We start from the raw sequence: 23,610 nt of genomic DNA on the forward strand, positions 1-23,610 counted from the left end.
AGTGAAGCTATCAAAGCCAGCGATGTCGACGTATCAGGTGACGCTATACCAGCTCAATGCTGGGCTGGACACAGCCGGCGACAGCGCAATTGCGCTTTTGGCAACCAAGACTACCGGTGCTACCAAGCCCAAGATCAAGAGTGCTATACTCATAGACGGTGGCATGGGAGCCAATGTCGCGGTATCGATGAAAACAACGATTAAGGAGATCAAAGCAGACTATGACATTCCCGGTGACAGAGAGTTCAAATTTGACGCAGTCTCTTTAAGCCATTGGGATCAGGTGAGTACCCTGCATCAAAAGTCTCTTGCACACCTCTGACGCGAGCAAAAGGATCATATCTTGTAAGTTGCTACTGCCTAAGCATTGTTGCATACGTGACGTCCACCTAGGGGATTGTTCTTCTTTCTTGCAGACAAGTCTCTTTGGGAAGCGACGACGACCAAAGGTGAGGGCCAAGAGTGGGACCCTAATGACGCCGCAAAACCAGACGCGACGAAGCCAGCAAAGTGTTTCAAGTATTTCAAGTACGACAAAGATGGAAACCCTCTGACGAGGCTCTACACGCAATCGTGGGGATTAGACAGCTATAATGATGGTAAACCTGCCCAGCTCGTGCCCAAGGAGACTAAGAATCCAGCTTGTCAATTCCATAGAAATGCAGCCAGCATTGTCACCGAGCCACATATTGTCAATGTGACATGCTATGACAATCCAGGGGACAAGACTTATAAACTCAGGGAGAAGGTCATATGGTCTTATCAACGAACGGACCTCTTGATGGGCGTTGACTTTTTTTCGGGTACACCCGGTTACGTTGCAGCGAATCGAGGCTGGTGGGAGCTTTTGACATCTCCGCAAATGTTGATCGATGCAAATGATTTGAAGGGAGCCCCGGGACTATACGTTGGTCAGTCTTTTCACTCTGCTTCCATGCAAATGCAGCAACTTGGCTTTCCAAACTGCCTAAGCTCGGCGTGATTGTCGCTTTTTGTCTGCATTTAAAACCCCGCTGACCTGTCCTCGTCTGCGCATAGTCTCGGTTCATGGTGAGATATTGGGTGTCAAATCTAAACCTGATAAAGCGAGATATCGGTCAGTGCGTGATGTCTCGAGTGGTAGTGGTGACGATGACGATTTGCATGATCGCGGTGTACGAGTAGTACCGAAAGCGGGAGGAACAGACACGAATAAGTTTTCAATTGTCTTGATGCTGATATGGAAAACGACTTCTGGCGCACCAAAGTTGGCATTATACTCAGGCGGAGATGCCGAGTTCAAGACTGAGGATTTGGTGGCAAATTGGCTGGGCGCGCCGAAAGATGACAAAGTAAAGGAGATTGTCGATATAGTCAAGATTGGTCACCATGGAAGTACCAGTGGTACATCTCGGAAATTCATGGAAGCCGCGCGACCAGGACGGTGTATGATATCTGCAGGCACCCAGCATGGTCATCCAAGTCAGTATTCTAGTCCAGGGTACCTTAGATACGCTGCATGGACTGACTCAATCTCCGTTTTTAGCGCAAGAAATCATCATGTATTTGCAGGCATTTTACTCAGCCGCTGGCTTGATCGGCAATCGTGTTTCGGCCCTCAACTATCCATACCACCTCGGCTGGGTGAATGACGACGGCAACGAGCGCCCATATCACAACGCACTCTCTCGCCCTGAATATCTCCAGTCGGACACCACAGAAAAGAATTACAAGCAATTCATTGCAAAGATGCATGCTCTTTGGGAGTCGACATACATTGGCCCTCGGTTAGATCCTATCGATAAATGGACTCCGGAGCTGAAGGCAATCACTAAAGCAGACATTGACAATGCTAAGGCAGCTGAAAAGGCTGCCAACCAGGCATTCACTGGAATGAGAGTAGCCAATACAGGTTATGGTGCCGCTAAGGCTCTCACAGATTCTACGAAGGCCAAAGTCAAGTTCGAAGAGAAAAAGTATTTGCTGGACAAAGCAAATGTCCTGGCACCATATATGAGGGTAATGTGGGATAGCATAAGCACAGTGGATCGCACGGTATATCCTGTCCGAGCCTTCGATGGTGACGATGTTTTGCCATCAACCCTGAGGATTATAGATTACCTAAAGATAACATTCTATCCGCTCCATACTACAGATATCGTTCCCATGGGAGCTGGCAAAGTCTACGCCGAGGCCTTTGCGGCCGACAAAGCAAAGACGAAGAAAAACAAAGTGGTGGTAAATGACGCCAAATCGAACCGAGCAGTACGTGGGTTGGACAATAAAAGGAAGCGTGCTCAGCGAAATGAAGAGCCTTCGTCAGTCTTTCCGGTCCTGAGTCCGGCGAACGAGGAAAATCTCATCGCAAATCAGTCAACCGCAGAGGCAGATGACGATCCAGACCTCCCACCGTTGGATCCTGATGAACCCGCGCCCATGGACGATGATAATCAGCTCCGTAACCTACGATCAGAAGCAGCTCCTATGGCTGTCACTGCTTCCAGTGTTGTCCCTGCTACTACGTACACGTCTATCTATCCCGCTGATGCAGATCCACCGTCTGGCGCTTTACTTGTAGAAGCTGACTCAAATGCTGACTACTTTGTCTCGGGTCTTTTAGACGGTCATCTATCCATAAGCGGAGGAATACCTCTGCCCTCAAAACCAAGTATCTGGGCGTATGGAGTGACAGCCGACGATAACTACTCTCTATGGCTTCAGTCCTTCTTTGGAGGAGCATCCGATAACGTTCAGCCCAGCATCAGACTGAACGCGGCAGATTCAAGCCCGAGTGAGGTTTCCTTGATGGTCAATAAGTTGGGGACGTTGTTGATAAGACCTCTGACCTTTTCTTCCACGCTGCAAAGCTTGTCTACCGCTTTGAGCCTGACGCCTACAAGTACACCCAATCTGGCGCCAGAGATTGCCAAGGTAGTGGACAGTACAGGCTTCCTTCAAAATAGTAGCGGCGTAATCCTGGGTTTGCAGATGGATGATCAGTCTTCAAGCGTAGATATGACCATTGGGAACGTTTTTGCTTATCTAGGGTTGGACGTACCGTTCTTCCTGAACAGCGATGCGCAGTTGTCTTTCAATTTCCACGATGGCGCTGTCAACGGACTGTGGATCGCGTCGACCGAAACAATGTCCACGACGCACCGCATGTCGCTGACTGGTGCCAGCAAGTCTGCGTTTCTCAGTGTGGGCAACGAATTCCCCGGTTTCTCATTCACAGATTGGGATGTCAACACATCAAAGCATGCATACATGCAGACTGCTGCCTTGGGAGACGCGCCGCAAGATTACATTATTTCCAACAGCGACTTCTGTGTGCACGCGAAGACGGTCCTGGACAAGGTTGATGCCGATTGGGACGCATACATTGGATACGGTACCGAGAGTGCTCGAATCATGCTGCGTTTCCCTGACCAAGGCAAAGATCCTGTGGCTCTTCTCTGGCCCTGGATGCTAGCTAAGTTAGGATTGGACGCGGAAGGCTCGTGGGACTCCTTCAACAACGCCCGGACAGCTCTCAACTCAAGCTTCTCATTCAGGGAAGTCGCCATAACTGCCATCCATGACACCTCGGGGTGGAGTTTTCAGTCTTTCTCCATGGTGTTCGAACTTGATCTGACATGGGGCATAGATACGAGTACAGCTAGTGCAGATACGCGTGTGCCCTTGCGGTTCTCCTTCCTCTACAAGAAAAATGGCACTTCTCCCACTATCATTTTCAGCGGTGGACTTTGGCCTGCAGTGTCGGTAGCCAAGGTGGTTGTTGACAGACTGAATCCAAACGCCGACCTCTACCCGCTTTTGATGCCCATCAAGAAGGACCCGCAATACCGCATCTCAATCAAAAAGTTGGGGGGCACTTCTGGCCAGCTGACCCTTCCAGACTGGTTTCCAACTGATATCACTAACCTCAACCTTGCTCTGGAATATGATGGGGCAACGAACACCAGCTCAATCAGTTTCAGGGGCACCATGTCAGCTCCAGCGAGCACTCCCCATGGCTTGTGGTCACTGGACAGTGTCGCGATCAAGGCTTCGTACTCAACAACAACGGCTCAGACGGGAACTCTGAATTTTAGCTTCGACGCAAAGATGCTACTCAGACCAAGAGATTATGATATCTTCACACCCATCGCTACGATTCTTGTGGACGTTCAGTATGGCCATACTTCCAATGGGTCCACATGGCTAATCAGAGGCGGAGCAACCGACTTGAATGTGGGAAATCTCTACTCTCTATTCGCGGGGCCAGAGTCCGATACCGTTATGGATATTCTGCAGGACATTTACATCGCCGGACTAGTGATTGAATTTTTCCATAGCCCAACAGTCACACGTCTTGAATCGACCGGGGAAATATTGATCGGTGACATTGAGTTGGATTTAACATTCAACTACACTTGGTTCGTATCTCCGTGCCTAACAGCTTTCATCTTATAAATAGAGCAATGCGAATTAATGTCACATTACTTACATGCCAATAGGAATAGCGATAAGACGACCTCGTACGATTTCTCCGCGACGATGTCTACAGACTTCTCGATCGACGATCAGAACCTTGGGGATTTTCTGACGGGAATATCGTCTACACTTGCCTCCCTTCTGCCTCCCTTCCTTACAAATATTAGCTTCGCCGTCCTCGACGACTGCTCTATTGAGTTGAAGTGCCTCAAGACAAAGACACTCTCGACTGGCAAGGACGTCATCTGTTTCGCAATTGTCGCCAAAGTCACAGACTTCGAGTTCAGCTTCGTACAATTGACGGAAGTTTACGATCCCAAAAACATGAGCACTGCTGACTCCACGACCAAAAGACTTTTCAAGTTGACGCTCGAGGCTTTACCAAACATTCCGATGAAGGACATGCCGCTTCTAGACAATTTGACCCAGCCTTTTGATCAGATTGACTTGGTCTGGATAGGGGACGATCTCACAAAGGAGGAGGTGGACTTAATGAACAAGGAAGTCTACGTTGACAGACATGACAGGCTAATATATAAACAGTCGACTTCTCCGGGTATCACCATCCAAGAAACTGACACCGTCATTCCTGCAGGTTGCCATTTCATGATCGTCGCCGAGCAGAACAACGTCCCAACTCCTATTCTTGACTACAATTTCTCAGCACCACCGCCTCCCAGGGAGAATGTCGAAGATGACGATGATGACCTGAAAGAAATCATACCAGGTGGACAAGGGCGCGAAACTCGTTATGCTTTCAGAGACAACACCGCGATAGTGTCCAACGCAAACTATGGCTCCGCTAAGGGAGGATGGAGCAAGACATTCGGCCCTTTGACGATCAGGTAAGCCTTGTTCCCCTTTCATCGCTCTCCCCATGGCTCGCCTGTATACAATCGTTTCTGGCGCCTTCAAAGACGTCCACGTCCACAAAAGTATGAATTCTGTAATATTTACTGACGCTATGTAGTGCTATCGGCTTGGGGTTTGCAACGGTATCGGATGAAAACATTCTATCCATTCATCTCGACGCTGCTGTCAAATTAGGCCCAATCGCCGGCTTTGTCAGAGGTTTTACTATCGGACTGAAGCTTGTAGACATGAAGCGAATCGGAGGCATCACAGTCAGCTTTTCTGGTCTTGGCCTTGAACTTGATCGTCCCCCTGTTCAGCTTGCTGGAGAGCTGCTTAAGGTGGACCATGGGTATGTTGGAGGAGTCGATATTGCTATCGAACCGTACAGCTTCATTGCTGGCGGTGGATACTACAGTGATTTGAAGGACAACTCGGTTACCCCCCGAAGGTACGTCTTTATTTATTCTCTATCATTCTATACATCTCTATGGATCAGCACTGGAGCGAGTCCCAGCCGCCTTTGATTCTACCTTTGATGCACCCATTACTAATGCTCTGCGACACAATCAGGAGTTCAAATCCATGTTCCTCTTCGTGGAAGTCGATGGACCTATTGCAGAATTTGAAGTTGCCAGTTTGTCAGGCTTGACTGGTGGTGGAGGCTACAACTCGCAGATCAAATTGCCAAACATTGACAATGTGACGACCTTCCCGTTCCTGGTTCCTGGATCTAGCACAGGTAACACACCTTTCGACATCCTGACCAAATACCTGAGCAATGGCTGGTTCACACCTGCCGACGGGCCTGCTTGGCTGGCCGCAGGCATCACAGTCAAAGCTTTCCAATCCATTAAACTATCGGCCGTCGTGGTGCTTGATCTCTCTACAGATATCACGTTCGGTGTCTATGCGCACGCAAGCGCTGATTTCCCAGGCGACGTGACGGATCCGACAAAACTCTTTGCACGCGTAGACATGGGGCTTCTTGCTGTGCTAGAGCCTGCGAAGGGGACTTTCCGTGCTGAGGGTCAGCTGACGCCAGCATCCTTTGTTTTGTCAAGCGATTGCCATCTCACGGGTGGGTTTGCGCTTTGTTACTGGTTCGCCAATTCGGGCCATGAAGGTGACTGGGTCTTCACGATTGGAGGCTACCATTCAGCCTACAAGCCTCCTGCTTGGTACCCTGTACCTCCACGCCTTGGTATTTCGTGGCAATTCGACAACACGATATCGATCCGCGGCGAGGCCTTTTTCGCGATTACTCCAAAGTGCTGCATGGGAGGTGGGAAACTTAGTCTCACATTCCAGTCAGGGTCTTTATCAGCCCACTTAGATGCATACGCAGACTTTCTAGTGAATTATCGCCCATTTTCGTTCATCGCAGATGTCGGTGTCAACATTGACGTGGCGTATACTGCCGACTTAGAATTCGTCACTCACACGTTCCACGTACACCTTGGCGCCAGTCTGGATCTTCACGGGCCGCCTTTGGCGGGAGTAGCTCATGTGGACTGGTCAATCATATCCTTTGATATTCATTTTGGGGACGCCAACCCAAAGACGGTGGCATTGGACTGGGACGGTTTTTGTGCACTCCTCCGCGGCGTACCAGCAGTCACAAATGATGACAAGAAAGACGAGATCACTGGCCAAGGTCTTCATGCTGTTGCTGCTACGGGAGGACTACTAGGGAAAAACACCGATCCCGCAGCGATGAAGGCAAGCACTGGTGTGGAGACGCTTCAAGTCAACAAGTCCACGTTCAGCCTACGCTTCTCCACCCTGTTTCCAATTACGAACATTGTCTTCGATGGCTTTGCTGGGAGTAAGACTCCGACGGGTGTGCCCCCAACCTACATGAAGCCGATGCATATTGACCACCAGTCTACGGTCTCCTCAACTGTAACGATCACCATCAGTCCTGCAGCGAGCTTCAATCTTGCCTGGATCTATAAGCAAGTACCTACAGCTTTGTGGGATGAGTGTAAGGACTTCTTCGTCTTAAGATCAAGAACGCATACTAACGCCCATGTGCGTAGATCAAAGCAATACCGATCCAAGCAGTGGCAACCCTGTCAGCAGCCTCCTAAATGACCCCAAGTCTACACTCGGTCAAGCAATGGGCTTGGACCTGACTGTGCCTCCTCCGACCGAGAGTACAGATTTCGTCTACTCCAACATTGCGCTTGCCTGCTCTTTCCCCGCAAGTCAGCACAACATGCCTGGCACCCTTGACGTCCCAGCTGGTATCAGTTCGTCCCAAGAACTCGATGCCGTGGTCAATGTCAGCTATCCCATGACACCCGTGATACCCTACGCGCCAAGGACCGTCCTTGGCCGGATCACGGCGCCCCCGCTTGCAAAGCACGACATTGTCAACAACTGGATCAAGTGGACTGGAGTGGAGGCTTCGGCACCACTTGCCAAGCGGCTTGCTGACCTTGGTTCCGACGCCCAAAGCGGTTTCGCGCCGGCTTGGATCAAGGAGCTGCAACAGACCCCCACTGTCCCGCTTCCCGTCTTGTCCGCAGAGGCAAGCGTGAAAGCTACGATGAAAGACGGGACGAGGTTCGCAAGTTTTGGCGGGTATAGGGGCACTGGCGCAATGCTCAACCGTGATTGGTTGGACGGGGGTTTTATTCATGGGACTGACTAGATTGTATGCGTCTTGATGAGCTAATATAGGTCGTGATCACCACTGCAAGAGGTGAGACGATTCAAAGAATGAAGTGGATAGTCTACACCTCCAACACAGCTCCCCACATCAGGCTAGATATAAGTTCCCGAGCTGATGACATGGCATACGGAACGGACCCATCCGGCAGGATCTCGCCTCCTCATGGGCATGTGACAGCACGATCCATCGAGATCTGACATGGCATTGTCTGATCTCACCGATATAGGCTAGAAGTGCATCAAAGGCTCGAGTGCTCGCGTGGCGTACAGACTAAATACGCTCGGTATAATAATTCGAGGCTAAATTAGGACATGCAGACTACCCTTTAGCACATACTAACACTTTGTGGAGGGGCACAGCTGACCTTTTGCAAGCCACCCAACGCAACGTGAACATCGCCCGAGATCTGGACCTGAAGAATACGAGATTCACACGATAGTGCCGGCCGTAAGTGCAGGGGCCGTACCTCTCTCTCTACGCAAGGCCGCTCACGGAGTGCATCGAAGCCAGCCAACGCCCATCTCCGAAAAAGGCTCTAACAAGGCTTGAGAGACGAGCCTGAGCTATGAGATCATGTCTTCACCGATTGAATCAAGTGGCTGATCGTAATTCATCATTCCTCTAACAAGCCGAACAATTTAGGGCGAAGCATAGCTGAGCTAAATCGAGTGGTATCTGTCGGGCGACAGTGTGCTCCACCCTCACCGGTCTCTGAAGCAGCATTGAAGGTGACAAGATAATCATCAATACCAGCGTGTCAAGCCTGTTCACTTAGCAGAATTTCGCAGGAGGAAGAGGGCAAGACGCTGTTTACAAATCGATAGAAGCGACAACGCTCGAAAGGCAACTGCGAATTACCCACCCAGTCAACATGGGCGGCGAGCCTCCAGACGATGCCAATGTTGTCGAGATCACCTCAGCAACCTATGGTAGCAAAGACGTGACGACCTCTGTCAACTCTTCCTTCCAAGCATATTACAGCACCAGCCCTAGGAGTCGTTCATATAGTCTTGCAGCATCCAACGCAGTTTTTGGAGATCCTAATCCCAATGTGTTGAAAGCGTTTGTAGTGGTATGGCGATACTCATTCAAGGTTCCCAACGGGGAAGTACTTTGGAGCGACTTCAAGAGTCTTGCTGCAACTGAAGGAGCCAGTGTCACCCTGACATGGGGTGACACGAATATTACACCATGGCAGTCGCCCGCTCCCGGACCCAATGGGCTCTATGTCATTGCAGCGTATTGGTTCAATTCAAATCGCACGTCAAGTGTATCGGGGCTGGCTAGACAGTGGGCGAATCCTTACAAAGGTATGTCACGCTAATCAATCCTCTATTCTTCCTATTATTTGCAGGATTACATGAATGCAGTACTGCATGAATGTCAAGCCCTACCCCACCTATGACCTTAAGATATTCTCCAACCCCATTGCATGAGGACTTCTTGATAATAGATGCGACGAACAGGCCTGGTCCTCAATGTCAGCCCAGGATCTCTCGGAGCCGATCCTAATCCTAGCCTGATAAGTGAGCAGTTCACTGTGGTTTATGGGACATGGGTAGCAGGGAATTACTGGGACTTTCAGACTTCAGTCGGTAATGGTAGTGGCTCTTGGACGTTGACCTTGCCACTTTGTTTCCCACCTTTGAGTCTCCCAAACATGCTCACCAAGGATACGTACGTCACCTTCCAAAACCGACAATTTGATCGGAACTCGACAAACGTTGTCATCTACCCTGTTATTTACGATGCGCTCAGTCGAGACATGGTATGGGATGGACGAAAGAATAGCTACGGCATCAGCAAAGGTAGAATCAGAGAAGCGCCTAGTCCGGTAGATACTGATCTTGAGTACAGGCGGGAGTCGTGACCTTCACCTTGTCAATGATGCAGGCTGTGAAGAGCGTGGCAAGTACTTTTTAGGATTCACCACTGCCGATGGGGAGACGGTGCGAGGCTGCTGGGATACTTATGTAATTGCGACCTCTTCAGCCATGCGGCCCTTCCCATTTTCATGCTACTGGCAATGGACGATCGACGGGGTTGAAGTTCTATTCGACTATGCTAATTACAACAAGCCATACAAGTACTCGTCCGCAGATCTGCGGTTGAACATATACTCTGTGACTTGGGGCTCGTCAGACGTAAGTTAGGCCTCAACTTATGTGTATCCATTATCTCCTCGAGTTGCGAAGTCGATTTTGCAACTGATCTAGCATCGAAACACTAGCTAAGTCTCTCGCGATAGGTAACAGATATCATTCGCCAGCAATACATCAGCCAGACGATCAACGACCCAAACTACATTCCCTCCGACACTTCCAACCAATGGTCGATTCCTGCATCAAACACAACCCTCGTAAAAGATCCCAATCCGGGAGGCGGCAAAGTCTGCGTGATCGTCTACCGGCTCGCGTACAAGATCGGCGAGACGGACGGCCTGATCCAAGGCTACAACGACCCCAAACCATGGGAAGCCGCGTACACGACGAACAAAATCCAGCCCGTGCACACGAACCGCTACCCCGTGCTGCGTGACTACACGGCCTTTTACTGGAAAGCGGCCAGAGAGGGTACCACAATTAACTTCAACTTACTCACCGAACCGACGGACGTGTGGGCGCCCCCCAACGGGCCAACATTCTACCCCTACATCGCGGCCGCCGTCTGGTGCGACCGAGGCGTCACAGGCTGGGTGCAAGACTACCTCGACGAGCATCCCAGTAACAGCGGCGCCGTCTCCGTACCCGTCAGCACATCAGGCATGGGCACCTACATCGACGTGCCCGATCCTTGGATTGGGGTCGCCAAGCAGCTCACCTGTCTCGTGGGCTATGCGGGGGGTGGTACAGATTCTAATCACGTCGTCTGGAAGACGTATGTGGATCTGGGCACCGCGAACCCCTGGTACTTCAGCTTGCCCAAGACGGCCGCGCCGCCGAAATTCCCGCAGCAAATGCCAGTTCCCAATGAATTGCCACCGGTGGATCTGATCTGGTATCGCAATCGGACGGCGTTTGATGTCTGGCCGAATGTGGTTGTCGATAATGGGACTGTTGTGTGGGATGGCGGGAGGAAGGATAATCCGGATTTGTGGAAGATCGCGCCGAGTATGTTGCCCCCTAGCCCTTTGTTGAACGGTGCATACAGATATATCCGTTCGGAAGTCGATTTCTCTGGCTGGATATCTGCTGCTGCTCAAGACGTGTCACTGCTACTTCTACTCTCACAGCTTCTTGCACGCTCGTACATAATAGCAACTCAGCCTACTGTTCCTGCTTTCCCCCAGTCTTCTTCACTTCCTCACGCTCGTCCCTCTCTCCAGCTCCTTTGACTTCATATAATACAGAGCTAACTCATTCGATCTTTCCTGTACAGACACCGACAAAACGATCAAACTCAGCGCCTTGACATCATGTCAGGAGAACAACTTCTACAGCCCCACATTCGACGTCAGTGCGGACACGTATCCGCCGTTTAGTGGCTGGGTGAGGCATTCGGCTTTGGAGCCGCAGTGGCTCATGACGATGACGTATGGAATGAACAGCACGGAGCCATGGCGGTATACCATATTGAAGGAGATGAAGAAATTGGGGTCGTAGATGGAATATTGGGCCAGAGTTCTGAATGTCGTATATACCATGGATAGCTTCTTTATACATACGATGACATGGAAAATCGCCTATGAACATTGTTTCTCATAGTACTATATCATCAATGAGCAACGGGCTGTTGCAAGGTCGGTGCCGTACTATGATACTATGACGGAGAAGTCAAGAGTCAACATAGAGTTACGAGTAGGTATACTTTACTTTCGAATTAGAGCAGGATCTCTAGAGAAATAATGTTAAGCCCTGAGGGTCGATGGTCGTGGTGTTGGAAAGTCGTAGATCTAGCCTCCCATAATCAGGATCTCGATGTTGTGATCAACAGAATGGACTGCCTATCGTACATGAGGATACAACCATTTGGATACGCATCATCCCTTCAATATCGCCTTTTGATCGAGGATTAGCCAGGCTCATATAGAAATCTTTGCTACCGGCCGAATTTCCCAATGTCGGGACGTGGCATACATCTCAGTGCCTATGTTACCAAAGAAGCGGCTATAACGTGCATATGTCGCCATGCGGCCCATCAAAGGAATGACATGTTGCATGAGGGCGGTGCACTGCGCCTGAATCTCCTCGCCTTCTCCGCCCCTCAGATTTGTCGTCTATTCTACTCGCACGGAGTGAAGACTGTTTGGCAGTAGAAATTGTATCGAGACCTCTCTACCAGAGATAGACAGTCATCAGGTGTCATCCACCGAAGACATTACTGCCCACAGCTTGCTTAATAATAGTCCTGAGAATCAAGTCGTCGATAACTTATCAAAGCATTCTCACTTCCAAGAAAGAAATGCCATGAAGTATTTGCGAGGGACACGACTTCGTGAGGGCTCTCGAAAGTGGCGCCTTTGGACTGGCTGCTTTCTGACACGCTTCCTACGAATCTGGTGGCTAGAGATTGCTGCCTGCGCTATCTCTGTCATTTCAATCATTGCTGTAGTCGCTACTCTTTGGCCTCACCAAGGGAAGCCATTGCCCCAATGGCCATATCACCTATCAGTAAACACCCTTCTATCTATTTACATGACTATTCTTAAAGGCGTTGTGGTGACAGTCGCTACAGAAGGTATCGGTCAACTTAAATGGAGATGGTTGATAGAATCAAGGCCATTAATGGATATTACGCGATACGACGGTGCAACGCGAGGTCCGCTTGGGGCCATTTCTTTTCTTTGGCATCTTCGATCGCGTGATCTGGTATCGTCAATGGGCGCCGTGGTTACGCTTTTGATTCTGATGGTGGACCCTTTCACGCAACAAATCGTACATTACTACCGCTGTTCCATGCCATTGGCACATTTGCAAGCAACGATACCTCGAGTGAACTTTCTCGTGCAAAACGTTGCCAGTACTGGTCCGATGGATGGTGAAGCTGGACCAGCACTGCAAGCAGCTGTGATTGAAGGTGCACTTGGATCTGTTGACAAAGTTGAAGCTGATTGTCCTTCAACAAATTGCACATTCTCTCAGGAGTATAGTACCATTGGATACTGTAGTACCTGCACGGATACAAGTGATGAGCTATGGTTCCTCCAAACAGTGGTCCCGACAAACGGCACTGGTCTTATAAATGTGACCACAATACTGCGGAATGGTACTAGATTTAATGAAACTCTCGATCAGTCAGCATATGACTCACTGTTCAACCGTATGACCCGAACCACAACGGTTTCGAACTCTAGCTTTTCCATGATTTCGGGGCCCGGAAAAGAGTTCAACTTGACAGGTATGAAAGTCTACGGCAAGGACCCTCAGAATCCCAATTCAGCTCGTCATCGTGTTGCAATAATTCTTGCTAAACAATTCAAAACTTTTGATCCAAAGACTGGCAATCAGCCATCTGATTGTGACAATTATGGAAAAACTGATTGGTACTGCAATGGCCTTGGCTCCGCAACATGTACACTTGAGCCATGTGTACGCACCTATGTGTCTAGGGTCAAGAACGGTGTCCTGGAAGAGGAACGTCTCGATCATAACGATCATTCCAGAAGTCTTTGGGGTTACAATCAAGGTCCATCAACCGATCCAGCCAATAGAGATCCACCGACCGATTCAGTCAATAGAAATCCAAGGACCGATTTAGTCGCACCTACCAATGATTCCACCTCACGCTCATCTCTACCATATGTACCCTATCAGGCAATCATAGATCTAAATTGTATTTCAAATGCAGAGCGCCAAAATCTGTCAAGGATTGGCTACACCCTCGGAGCGAAGCAGAGATGGCTCCAATACAATGCAACATTTGACCCTCAATCATCGAACTTCTCGTCTGACGCTAGCTTCCCTATTTCAATGATGGTGCATGGCTGTGTGTACATGATGGATAGTTTCTTTCACTGGAGACTGTGGGAGCCATTTTTAGAGCAGTTTCTCACCGGTGAAGTCGTTGGTAAAGCCTCAAACGGTACAATGGGGTACATCCAAACCCTGAGCGGGCCACAAGTCCTGCAAAACATCTATAATTACGGCAATACAAGCTTTGGCCGGGTCGATAGCATCTTTCGAAATATCTCGGACTCAATTACCGCCTTCATGCGACAAAACAGTGAAGCTCCCTTCTACAACCACCCTGCTATAGGAGATGTAATGCATGACGAGACTTGTCTGGCTGTGCGATGGAAGTGGCTGATTTTCCCCTCGCTAGTCACGACAATGGCAATTGCCTTCTTCATCAGCAGTCTTGCACGGACAAGGTCGACTGAGAGTAGGCATTTGCCAATTTGGAAGTCATCATCGCTACCGCTTTTATTACAAGACGCTGAAGCTGCGACGACCAATACGAGGCACAAGGATTGCCACGATATTGGAGTTTTGGAAAAGATTGCGAAGGAATGGGATGCATCACTTGTAAACAATGAGTCTACGTCCAGTAGACTTGTGAAAGAAAGAAGAGTACCACGCCCCGAGGAGGAAGCCCCTGAAGAGGTGTAGAGCAGGAAACAAAGATAGGCTCATCTTTTGGAGAATTCTATACTCTCAATTCTTTATAACAAGAGACCGTACGCCTCGCTGCTTCAACATCATCAATGAGATTTACAACACTAACCTACCATTCAACAAGGGCAGCTGCATAAGTCCCTTGAAATGCACTATTCGTATCACACGGCAGGCTGGACAAGTTCACTTAGGCACAGAACGCAGAATACCGAGTGGCTAGACAAAACAATCGGCTTGGACTTGGGTATGGTCTCATGTTTGTGTTTGGTATAGTCAAAGTCGATAGCGGTGTTTACATTCCATCATTAGCGAAAGAGAAACAATAGCGGGAGAATTCTTGGCATGGCTCACACTGACTGGATAGCTAGCATTACAGTCCACAACATACAAGGGCGGACTTGACGTGAGATTCAGGATAACTCAATCTTGTAACTTAAGATCGAAAGGAAGTCGAGGACCCATCAGGTGTAATATTAAGAATGAGAAGCACGGTGGCAGGTTTCACGAATACCCCTGGCGGGGAACTCTTCTTACGAACAGCCATCTTACATACGCCGCTGCTGCGTGCGAGCTGCCTTCAGAGGCGTGTTTATATAGGACCCGCCAGACTTCTCCGTCATGCCCCTCGCTATCGGCATGGAAGAGTGTCTTTCATCGCCCTCAGCTGCCTTGACAGGATCCGCCAAGATCTTTGCAAGCTCGTGATCCCTGTCTGCTCCTAGGATTGTCTTATCACCATTCAAAATCGGCGATTTTATGTCAATATCCGATGCAGCGCTTTGACTATTCAGTAAGCCCCATTCTCTATACTTCCTCCCAATGCGCCTACTTTCCTGTTGCGAGGTGGTTACACTCGTTTTCCTTGTCCATAAACTCGTCTCACTATCCATGCCGCTGAATATTTTACCCTTGATCGTACGGCGCCAGTCGCCGAGCAAAGAGCGCTGTGCAGTCGCCTCCACGTCCTCCTTAGACCTTTGCGTCCGAATCGGGAGGGCGTCGAGTACCCGACCAGCGATCAGATTCGGACCTTGATACCAGAATATATCGCGCAGCTGTATGCGACGCCGCATCTCAACGAAGTCCTGGTTAGGACATTGGCGCGAACTTGATGGCAGTACTGTACCTGTGCGGTGGATGTAGGCAATGAATTGACGGATCGCGGGACCGCACGCGCAGATGATGCCCATTTCACCCTCGACCAGGGAGCAGGTTCCAGTGACAAGCAGACGGACTAGAGAATGTTAGCCGTTGTTAACTGATGTGCAGATGAAGGAAGGGGAAAACGATGTATCTGTCTTGGGGATGAGACCTACAACTCGAGTCCTCATTTTGTGCTTTATCACTGATCGTAGCAACGCGCGCTATACTAAGACTAGACGTAATCAAGCCAAGGCTAAAAATAATATTTAGGCTTCGTTTACTGGACTTCTTCATCTGTACCTTCCAAAGAAGAACTTGGGGAATGATGGCAGTGACAATGTCGACCACACAGGAAAGAACTGGAATCGAATTAGCAATTGTGGGGTTATCATGACATAGGCCAATCTCCTGGTCACGTTTACCTCCATTGACTTGGTTGGTGATGACTAGATTGCGAGTTGAGAAGCATCTAGCGTTAGGAACATCCTGGTACCAAGCCCTGAATGGTATACAGCTGAGCCCGTAGCTGACAGTCGCAATAAGAGTTATTGCGATATTGAAGACAAAAGCGGCGAGGATGACGTTCTTCTGCCAGCGTTTATAAACAGGCAAGAGACGGAGGACGAAAAACAAGATAGATGCACGGATGAAGCCAAAGCATAAGAATCCCAGAATCCAGTCAATATTCGTCCTGTCCTGCTGTTAGACTGAAGATCATACCACCGCTAGACATGATGATCGTGAATGAGCAATTGCTGACATACCATTTCCGAAATTGCTTAATTTGTGCTGGCGGTATCAAGCTTTCATGCTGCCCAAACCCATTGGAGACGGCCATCGTATCGCCTACGTTGGCGGCGATAATCACTGCCTACGTTAACGTGAGCTAGTTGTTGTTCCTGTTAAGTGACGAGCTGATCGGGTGCAAACCAATGCTATCAAGATAGTAAAGTCATCAGACCCGACTGATCGAGTAAGGATAGCCCGTGAGTAAAGCCTGATTGCGCAAAGGACTGTCGAAATGAATGTGAGCCCCCAGCCCAGCCCGAGGTATGCAATGCCGCGATGATTGGTCGGGTCTATCATTGTTGCAATAACAGGTGGCAAAACAAATCAGAACACAAGTATTGCGAACAGAATCCTAATAGCAGTAACACTCACTATATGAGCAGACTGGCATGACTGCGCAGATATGTGGTTCTATGCTGTGCCTCAAGTGATCGACCACAGGTGTTTCTGCAAGCCCGATTCTACATACAATCCTTCCTTAGTCAGATACCCTCCGCGTCCAAAAGTGTCTAACCACCACCCTACCCTCAACAGTGCCGTAATGGGAGTCTGTAAACCGTACTTTCCAGCATCGCACGTAGCCCAATACGAGTTCTTGAGGCAGACCTAAGCTATCGGCTTTGATTCCCATGGCAGGCCTTACGTGAAGCGTTGCCTTCATATGGATTTTCTAGGCAATACCGCCGACGATCTTGTGGGTGCTTACAGTGGAGAAGCGATAAATTGTGACCACTCAAGCAATGGGCGATCTATATTTCCCACTTCTTTGCCACGGCTCTGCGTGAGAATCTTACGTCAAGGGTCCTTCAGCCTGCCTCGAAATTTCCCAGAGACGAGCTCACATAAGCAAAAGCGGCTGATGCGGCGTTCCAGTCAAATCATCTCATCCAGTACTGCGGATATGCAAGCCCCGCGATTAGTGAGCATTTTCGCCGTTGCTAAGGTACCTTAAGGGACGTTACCCCAAGAAACTGCTTCAACCACCCAAAATATCGGAATAATTCTTGGGCTCAGTTTTCAACGACAGCCATCATCGTCCACTGTGACGAGAGTTAAAGGTTTGTATTTACTAGGTATGCTGAGGAAGAAGGAACTATTCTAAAGAAAAAAAACCGTTCAACTAATCCGTTAGCTCCGCTAACACCGAGCGCCGGTCAGGCAATGTGGATGACTGTAAGATCTCACATCTACTAGAGTAGTCAATGTATGCTAAAACCTATGATCCGACTATGTTCTGCCCGTTTGCACGATCCGTCAAAAAGTCTGTTCTTGACTGCTTCGGTAATGCTCTGATACCCTGACAGTTGTGATACCTGATCCCTTCAACAGCGTTATCCATAGCCTCAGAGTTCGCTCAATCTCATTCAAAATCAGAATCACCCAGGATGTCTGCTGATGTCGGCCGGCGTATGAATCAGAGAGTACCGACGACGGTACGACGATGTTATGGTGCACTGGATTCGTTGTTGCAGCGTTCCGCCCGATCTTCTCCTTCCAAATTCCAGGTACCAAGTCGACTCCTGATCCAGAGCCGCCTACAAACGCTCCTCCCGTGGAGAACAGATCTCTAGGAGATACTGGTGACGGCGGTGCTGTATTGCTCGGGACAAGCCTAGGAGCCGAATCATCTCCATCTCAGAATGATGGCACCAGTTACTCCTCGTCTGAGCCTCAAGTCGCTCCGCAAGAAACACGCAATACGAAATCTGGCAACGAGGATCTGTTGAACGGAGTCATTTGGCAGCGTACGAAATGGGTTGTGTCGTTGGCGGTCAAGGCTTGATGTATTTCTTTGGTTGAGATCAGTCCTATGCGTTCAATTGAGATCGGTAGACCGAGTCAAGGCTGATGATTGAGCTTGTTTTGAAAGCGATTCGTGGAGGTTCAGGATCTACGGGACCTAATCTTTCTCAATCCTTACTTCGTCTGTTCACAAGCAGTACATCTATCAAAACGCGCCTAGATATCCCCAATTCTTCAGCCAAAATGAAAAATGCGCTCTTTGATTATGGGGGACTCTGGCCCCTCTTCTCCCGGCTATTTTACCTCAGCGAGTTTTTACAATCGACAGCTTATATCTTGAAGCGATGGGTACAGATCAGCTACCCCTAGCGGAGGGCAACAAGCGAAGTTCATTTGACCTTTCAGCAACTCGGACATTGTAGCGGGCTCAAGAGAGGAATGATATCTCAAAACGTCGTACTTGGCGTGATGGACTAATGCTCGCCTGCTATTGCACAAAGGTTTTAAAATTATCGTGCTGCTTCATTTGATCTCACAAGGGGGCATTGTTTTCTATAGGTTGTCTGGTCGACATCGGTCTTGATTGCATCATTTCCTCCCATATGTGTAGTCTCCCTGGCTGGGGTGGAGTCAAGTCATGAAATTTTGAACGCCGGATTGCATTGGTGTGGGCGATCGTAATGTTACCGTTCATGTTCTGGTCATTATCCAACACGGCTGTCGCTACTTTCACATTTTTGGGCTGCGAGTTGGTTGACTTCTCTGATCGTAGCCATAAGATGCTACGGGTACTGTGGAGTAAGGACTCAGGTTTGTAGCCATTTTTAGATTTGAATCGAATGGTAGGGAGATTTGCAGCGATCAGACTAAACCCTGCTTCGAGAAAGCAATAGTAGAAGGTTTTGGTTGTGACCACTATGTTGTGTTGTTAGCAATGCTGGATGGCAGAAGGAAGGCCATGGGGTACGTACAGCGAGCGTCATATCTTGGATCTTGGCTAGCTATAACGCGGTGGGAATCAGTGACTATCTTGAAGTACGACTGCGTTGTTCAATCGAACTTACATTCCTCGGCCTGAGCCTGGACAAAGATGATAAGCCTAATAATAGAAGCTCCCAATCCCCTAGCTGCTTGTGAGCAAATTGCAAATTTTCGAAGAAGAGATTCATGGCTGCATACGTTAGAGCCAGCATAAAGACACTTATAGTTCCGAGTCGTCGCTTAAGCGACGTCATGAGCTTCCAGATCTGTGTATCTTAGCATACTGCAGGTTTGCATCGTCCTATATTCAGGGATTCTCACTTCTGGAATTGGTAGACCTATCACCCACACTTCAAGTAGTATATCTGATATCGTCCACCCAAGTAAAGACGGGAATGCACTTTTGGGGCAATATTTGGCAGATTCTCCGAGATGCCAGAGGGCAGAAAGGTGGGTCCCACATTGTAGTAGAATTTGAAGGGTAAAACCAATAGTCCACAAGGCGGTGATGCCGATACTGGTTTTTGTGACGATATTGATGGTCGTATTGCCGGGCACGCAGAAGATGCGCCGATGAAAGAAGAGAGCACTGAGCTTGGTGAAGCCGTGTCCGGCAATGGCAAATAGGTCAAACGTAATGTAAAGCTATTGCGTCATTACTTCGAGTACAGCAATGTATTGAATCGGTGTCTTGTTCTCACCTTAGCGAACATTGCGTTGGATTTGGCCAGCTCTGCAGAATTTCTTGGTGTCGCGTATCCAAGAACCTTGTGATGTACTCCTAAGTTGAGAGAATGTCATCAGCTTCAAAACTAGAGCAGCAATGCTAGAAAGCGCACCAAAACCATTGAACTCACCATAGAAAATACAAGCAGCCATGCCTGCCAAAGTGACCTGGTTGGCGTGTCAATATATGTATCCACATACCAAGCGTCATACTGATTGTCGACGCGTGAATATGGCTTGGTATTCACCAAACATGGCACCATAATCCAGTCATCGACTTTGAGTGGCGCTATCTGGGAGCGACGCGCAAGGAACCGAAGTGCAATGGTGATCACAGATAAGGCCAGCAGGCTACCGCTCAACGCGTCGAGGCTCTCTTCGGATAATGTAGAAGCCATATCGAGATAAGAAAGGGAGTGGCAGATGTGGCCTTGTATCTCCTTCTTGAAGGCAAGAGCGCCTTCATATCAGTCGTGACTCCGATTTTGGACACTGCAAACTGATTTCAAATAAAGACCTAGACCGAAATCGCTGTGTAATTCTATCGCTCAACACCTTCCCAGTCAGCCTTGAACACCTTAAAACTCGAGCGTGGCTCATCAGGACTGCATGAGGCAGAAGATACGAGGGAATAGGGGAGAGATCAAATATGCATGCAGGCTGAAGTGACCTAAGCGAGCGAGTCGGCTTCAAATCCAGATATCCGAGAGAGCAGGATGTTTGTCTCATAGGCTGCTAGGCATGTCCAATGCTTGTAATGTGTACAGCCTCAGCCGAGGCCGGACTTTCCAGTGATTCGGGCTGTTCGAACATCCGCAGTCTCATCGCCTATAGGGACTGCGATGCTTACTTCAGCGGTGATTGAAGTCTCTTCACGTCTTGACATCTTGTTGGGCCATCCCTCGAACCCGTTTTACAGAGGAAAATAAACCTGTATGCGGCAAAGCCGATAAGCCTGCTTGGACGAAGCCCCTCGCATCTTCATGTCATGTCAATGCATTCATCCTCGTCAGCCGAAGAATTCCAGTTCATTGGACATTATTTTCTCGTTTACAAGATCCCATGCAGCGTAAATTTCGCGATTGGGGAAAGCGTCGTTCCTGGCTTTGATTGGCTTAGGGGTCGCACAACCATCTTCAACTGGCAAATCCACGCTCTTCACCACCACATATCCTGCTACCTTTCAGGACGGCTCGCTATAATGCATGTGTGAAGGCCAATGAATACACATTAACATTGCGATACTTGTACGAAGGTGTTACGCACGACACCTTGCTTGAAGGAAAAGGAAGTCCCGACTTACGTACGAATCAGATTCTTAGTGTCAAGGCTCAAGGAGTATAGATTTATGCCGCCTTCTTCCATGTAGCACTATCTAGCTGCAAGCCTTGTTGCGAGCGAAGACGGAGAATCTCCGTGTCCGCGTGTAGGAGACTCCTGGGTACAACGAAAGGTCGTACAATGAGACCTGGAAAAGCAGAGCCGACGCCAAAGCCTAGGATCATTCGATCTCGAGCTCCTGTGCCAATAGATCATTATCAAGCGAGCCTCTTGCCACCCTGATCAATGGAGCATATTCTTGAATTGGTTTGACAGCCGATACCTTCGCAGCGAATAAGGAGTGACAACGAACACGGAACAATGTTATGGAGGAACCGGAGTTTGCCGATAGCCACAATAAAGTGTCGGTATCGTTTAGAGAGCACTCCTGGACTATTGGCAGAATGCTAAGTCAAATTTCATCGAAGGTGTAATCCCTCATATCAGTTTACTAAAGCCTGATGCCCTCACATTGGCGTTGCGGTCGCGCAATGGTTTTGGACTGTAGGTTGGAAGTCTGCCAGTGGGCTTCTTTTGGTAAGGAAAAGACTATCGACAGGGGCGATGGAATGACAGTCGTCCCCGACAGAACAATAGAGGACGCCTAATTTCGTCATTTGGAACAATCGGTAGAGAGAAGTCCACACTTACCACAGATGAGATTGAAGTCGTATCTATGCAGAGCACTCTAGAACATCATGCGCTCAAAGATTTTCGATTGGAATCATGACAATCTTGCGTCTCGCGGTCGCGGTCAGCAATTGCCACAGGTGAGAACCAGCTATACCTCTGGCTTCTTTTATCTGATTCGCCGACTAGTTATAATCTCGATCGAGGGGTTAGAAATCCATTTGAGGCCTTTATGGAACGACGAGGAAATCTGCCAGCGAGAGATTCTGCGCACGCAAATCTCGCAGAATGTGCGGAAGCATCAAGCAGATTCTCGACACAAATCCAAGCTGACATAAGGAAATATCTTTCACCTACAGTGCTTCTCCATGAAAAACTGGGATGGATGTCAGGCTATGTGAGGTAATGCTGATCAAGACTGACCCATAGTAATCCATGCAAGCCCTCTCTTCAGCTAATTCGAGGAGTTCACCGAGAAGATGACCCACAATGTACGCTCCGGCAGATCAGCCCCGTCCCATGGCCTCTTACTTTCATTTTTCTATCCTCGATCACTCGGCTTCCAAACTTCAGTGGCAGGATCCTACTTCCAGTGCTCGGGGACAGACGACCTTCTTGCTAGCGGTTTCGATCTTTTGCCGTTACGTGTTCTTGTGACTTCCTTGTTGCTATTCGAGTTCTCAGGTTAGCGACGACTTCAATGGGAAAAATGAAGATTAAGACCGTAGAGCTACAGATCTGAGGCGATCGCCGCGGTCTTGTCTCGTCGTCCTCTATTCTCAACTATTGTTTCCAGGATTGATAGTCCGATAAATGCGCCTAGGCGTTCGTGAAGCTCGAGTTCATGTACCGCAGGAACGGGAACGTCAGTAACCTCAGATAGACATTTAGTTTTCTCCTGAACCGCATTTGCATTCATTTTCCGACCTTCGACGCGAATGACTGTTCACAAAAATCTTGTCAATTACACAACCTCTTTGACCTCGATACAAAGCAATCATCATTTCCTGGGCCATGCCAGGGGCAGAGCGAGTCTAGGCATTATAGCTTGAGGTATTGACGTATAGTCTTTTGAAGACCTCGCCTACGACAAGGTCCTCGACTCTGTCGACCGTGCTATCTACACAAAACCCCGCAGCGCTAACGTAATCTACGACTACAGCTACGCCTGCATCCGCGCCCTATTCCAGGATTGGAATGTCGAAGGCGCGTCGGAGTGCAACGCTGCTCACTTGCCTATCCTGCGCGAGGGGGGACCCGAGGTTCCAGGACGTGAGGGGCGTGGTTCCTGGCGCTGGACTGGGCTATCATGTGTATGAGATGATTGAGCTTGTGTCCAAAGGTGAAGGGAAATAAACATCTCATATCATAGTTTGCTGGCTATCATGAATTGCTAATGAAGTTGTATTCGTTTGGTTTTGAAATCGATTAGGGATAATAGCCTCCCTGCCCCTAGACAATTCAATTTCTCTAACCACATCAGCCAGGGCCGTCAATTGCGCGAATTACGGATTCCCGGTGTATGTTCTGCTGCGGCTGTGCACGTCCTTACCCCTTCCTCAGGTGCACCTGTATCTCCACCACATAGCCTTGAGCGAAATCACACGAGCTTCACAATAGGCGGTTAGTGACACCCTACTCCCTCCGCGCCGCAACGCACACATTTGCCGAGTAGGCGAGGAGCTATTCTATCGACACGTCTCAAGCTCAGCGGGGTATGGTTTAACATCAGCCTGC

General features: G+C 49.0%; 5 protein-coding genes across 5 annotated transcripts; 3 read left to right on the forward strand and 2 right to left on the reverse strand.

Annotated features, from left to right (window-relative positions):
* Positions 1–22: 22 nt before the first annotated feature.
* Positions 23–7,966, forward strand: KY384_008849 (uncharacterized protein; the record flags this gene model as incomplete). The annotated part of the gene is made up of 9 exons (XM_044817336.1): positions 23–283; positions 335–345; positions 394–911; positions 1,102–1,461; positions 1,526–4,397; positions 4,479–5,300; positions 5,426–5,724; positions 5,807–7,294; positions 7,350–7,966. The coding sequence occupies 9 exons, from the start codon at positions 23–25 to the stop codon at positions 7,964–7,966; spliced, it is 7,248 nt and encodes a 2,415-aa protein (XP_044664489.1).
* Positions 7,967–8,858: 892 nt separating this feature from the next.
* KY384_008850 (uncharacterized protein) lies at positions 8,859–11,589 on the forward strand (the record flags this gene model as incomplete). The annotated part of the gene is made up of 5 exons (XM_044817337.1): positions 8,859–9,297; positions 9,454–9,795; positions 9,845–10,131; positions 10,236–11,097; positions 11,366–11,589. 5 exons carry the CDS (start codon positions 8,859–8,861, stop codon positions 11,587–11,589), a joined length of 2,154 nt encoding a protein of 717 aa, XP_044664490.1.
* Positions 11,590–12,804: 1,215 nt separating this feature from the next.
* On the forward strand, positions 12,805–14,535 carry KY384_008851 (uncharacterized protein; the record flags this gene model as incomplete). Its single annotated transcript, XM_044817338.1, has 1 exon — positions 12,805–14,535. The coding sequence occupies one exon, from the start codon at positions 12,805–12,807 to the stop codon at positions 14,533–14,535; it is 1,731 nt and encodes a 576-aa protein (XP_044664491.1).
* A 551-nt stretch (positions 14,536–15,086) lies between these two features.
* Positions 15,087–16,522, reverse strand: KY384_008852 (uncharacterized protein; the record flags this gene model as incomplete). The annotated part of the gene is made up of 5 exons (XM_044817339.1): positions 15,087–15,775; positions 15,858–16,043; positions 16,107–16,130; positions 16,197–16,375; positions 16,449–16,522. 5 exons carry the CDS (start codon positions 16,520–16,522, stop codon positions 15,087–15,089), a joined length of 1,152 nt encoding a protein of 383 aa, XP_044664492.1.
* Positions 16,523–18,748: 2,226 nt separating this feature from the next.
* On the reverse strand, positions 18,749–20,076 carry KY384_008853 (uncharacterized protein; the record flags this gene model as incomplete). Its single annotated transcript, XM_044817340.1, has 2 exons — positions 18,749–19,131; positions 20,055–20,076. 2 exons carry the CDS (start codon positions 20,074–20,076, stop codon positions 18,749–18,751), a joined length of 405 nt encoding a protein of 134 aa, XP_044664493.1.
* Positions 20,077–23,610: the final 3,534 nt, after the last annotated feature.

This window comes from Bacidia gigantensis (genome assembly GCF_019456465.1).
Source record: "Bacidia gigantensis strain McMullin 20006 chromosome Unknown scaffold_268, whole genome shotgun sequence".
Lineage (NCBI taxonomy): Eukaryota > Fungi > Ascomycota > Lecanoromycetes > Lecanorales > Ramalinaceae > Bacidia > Bacidia gigantensis.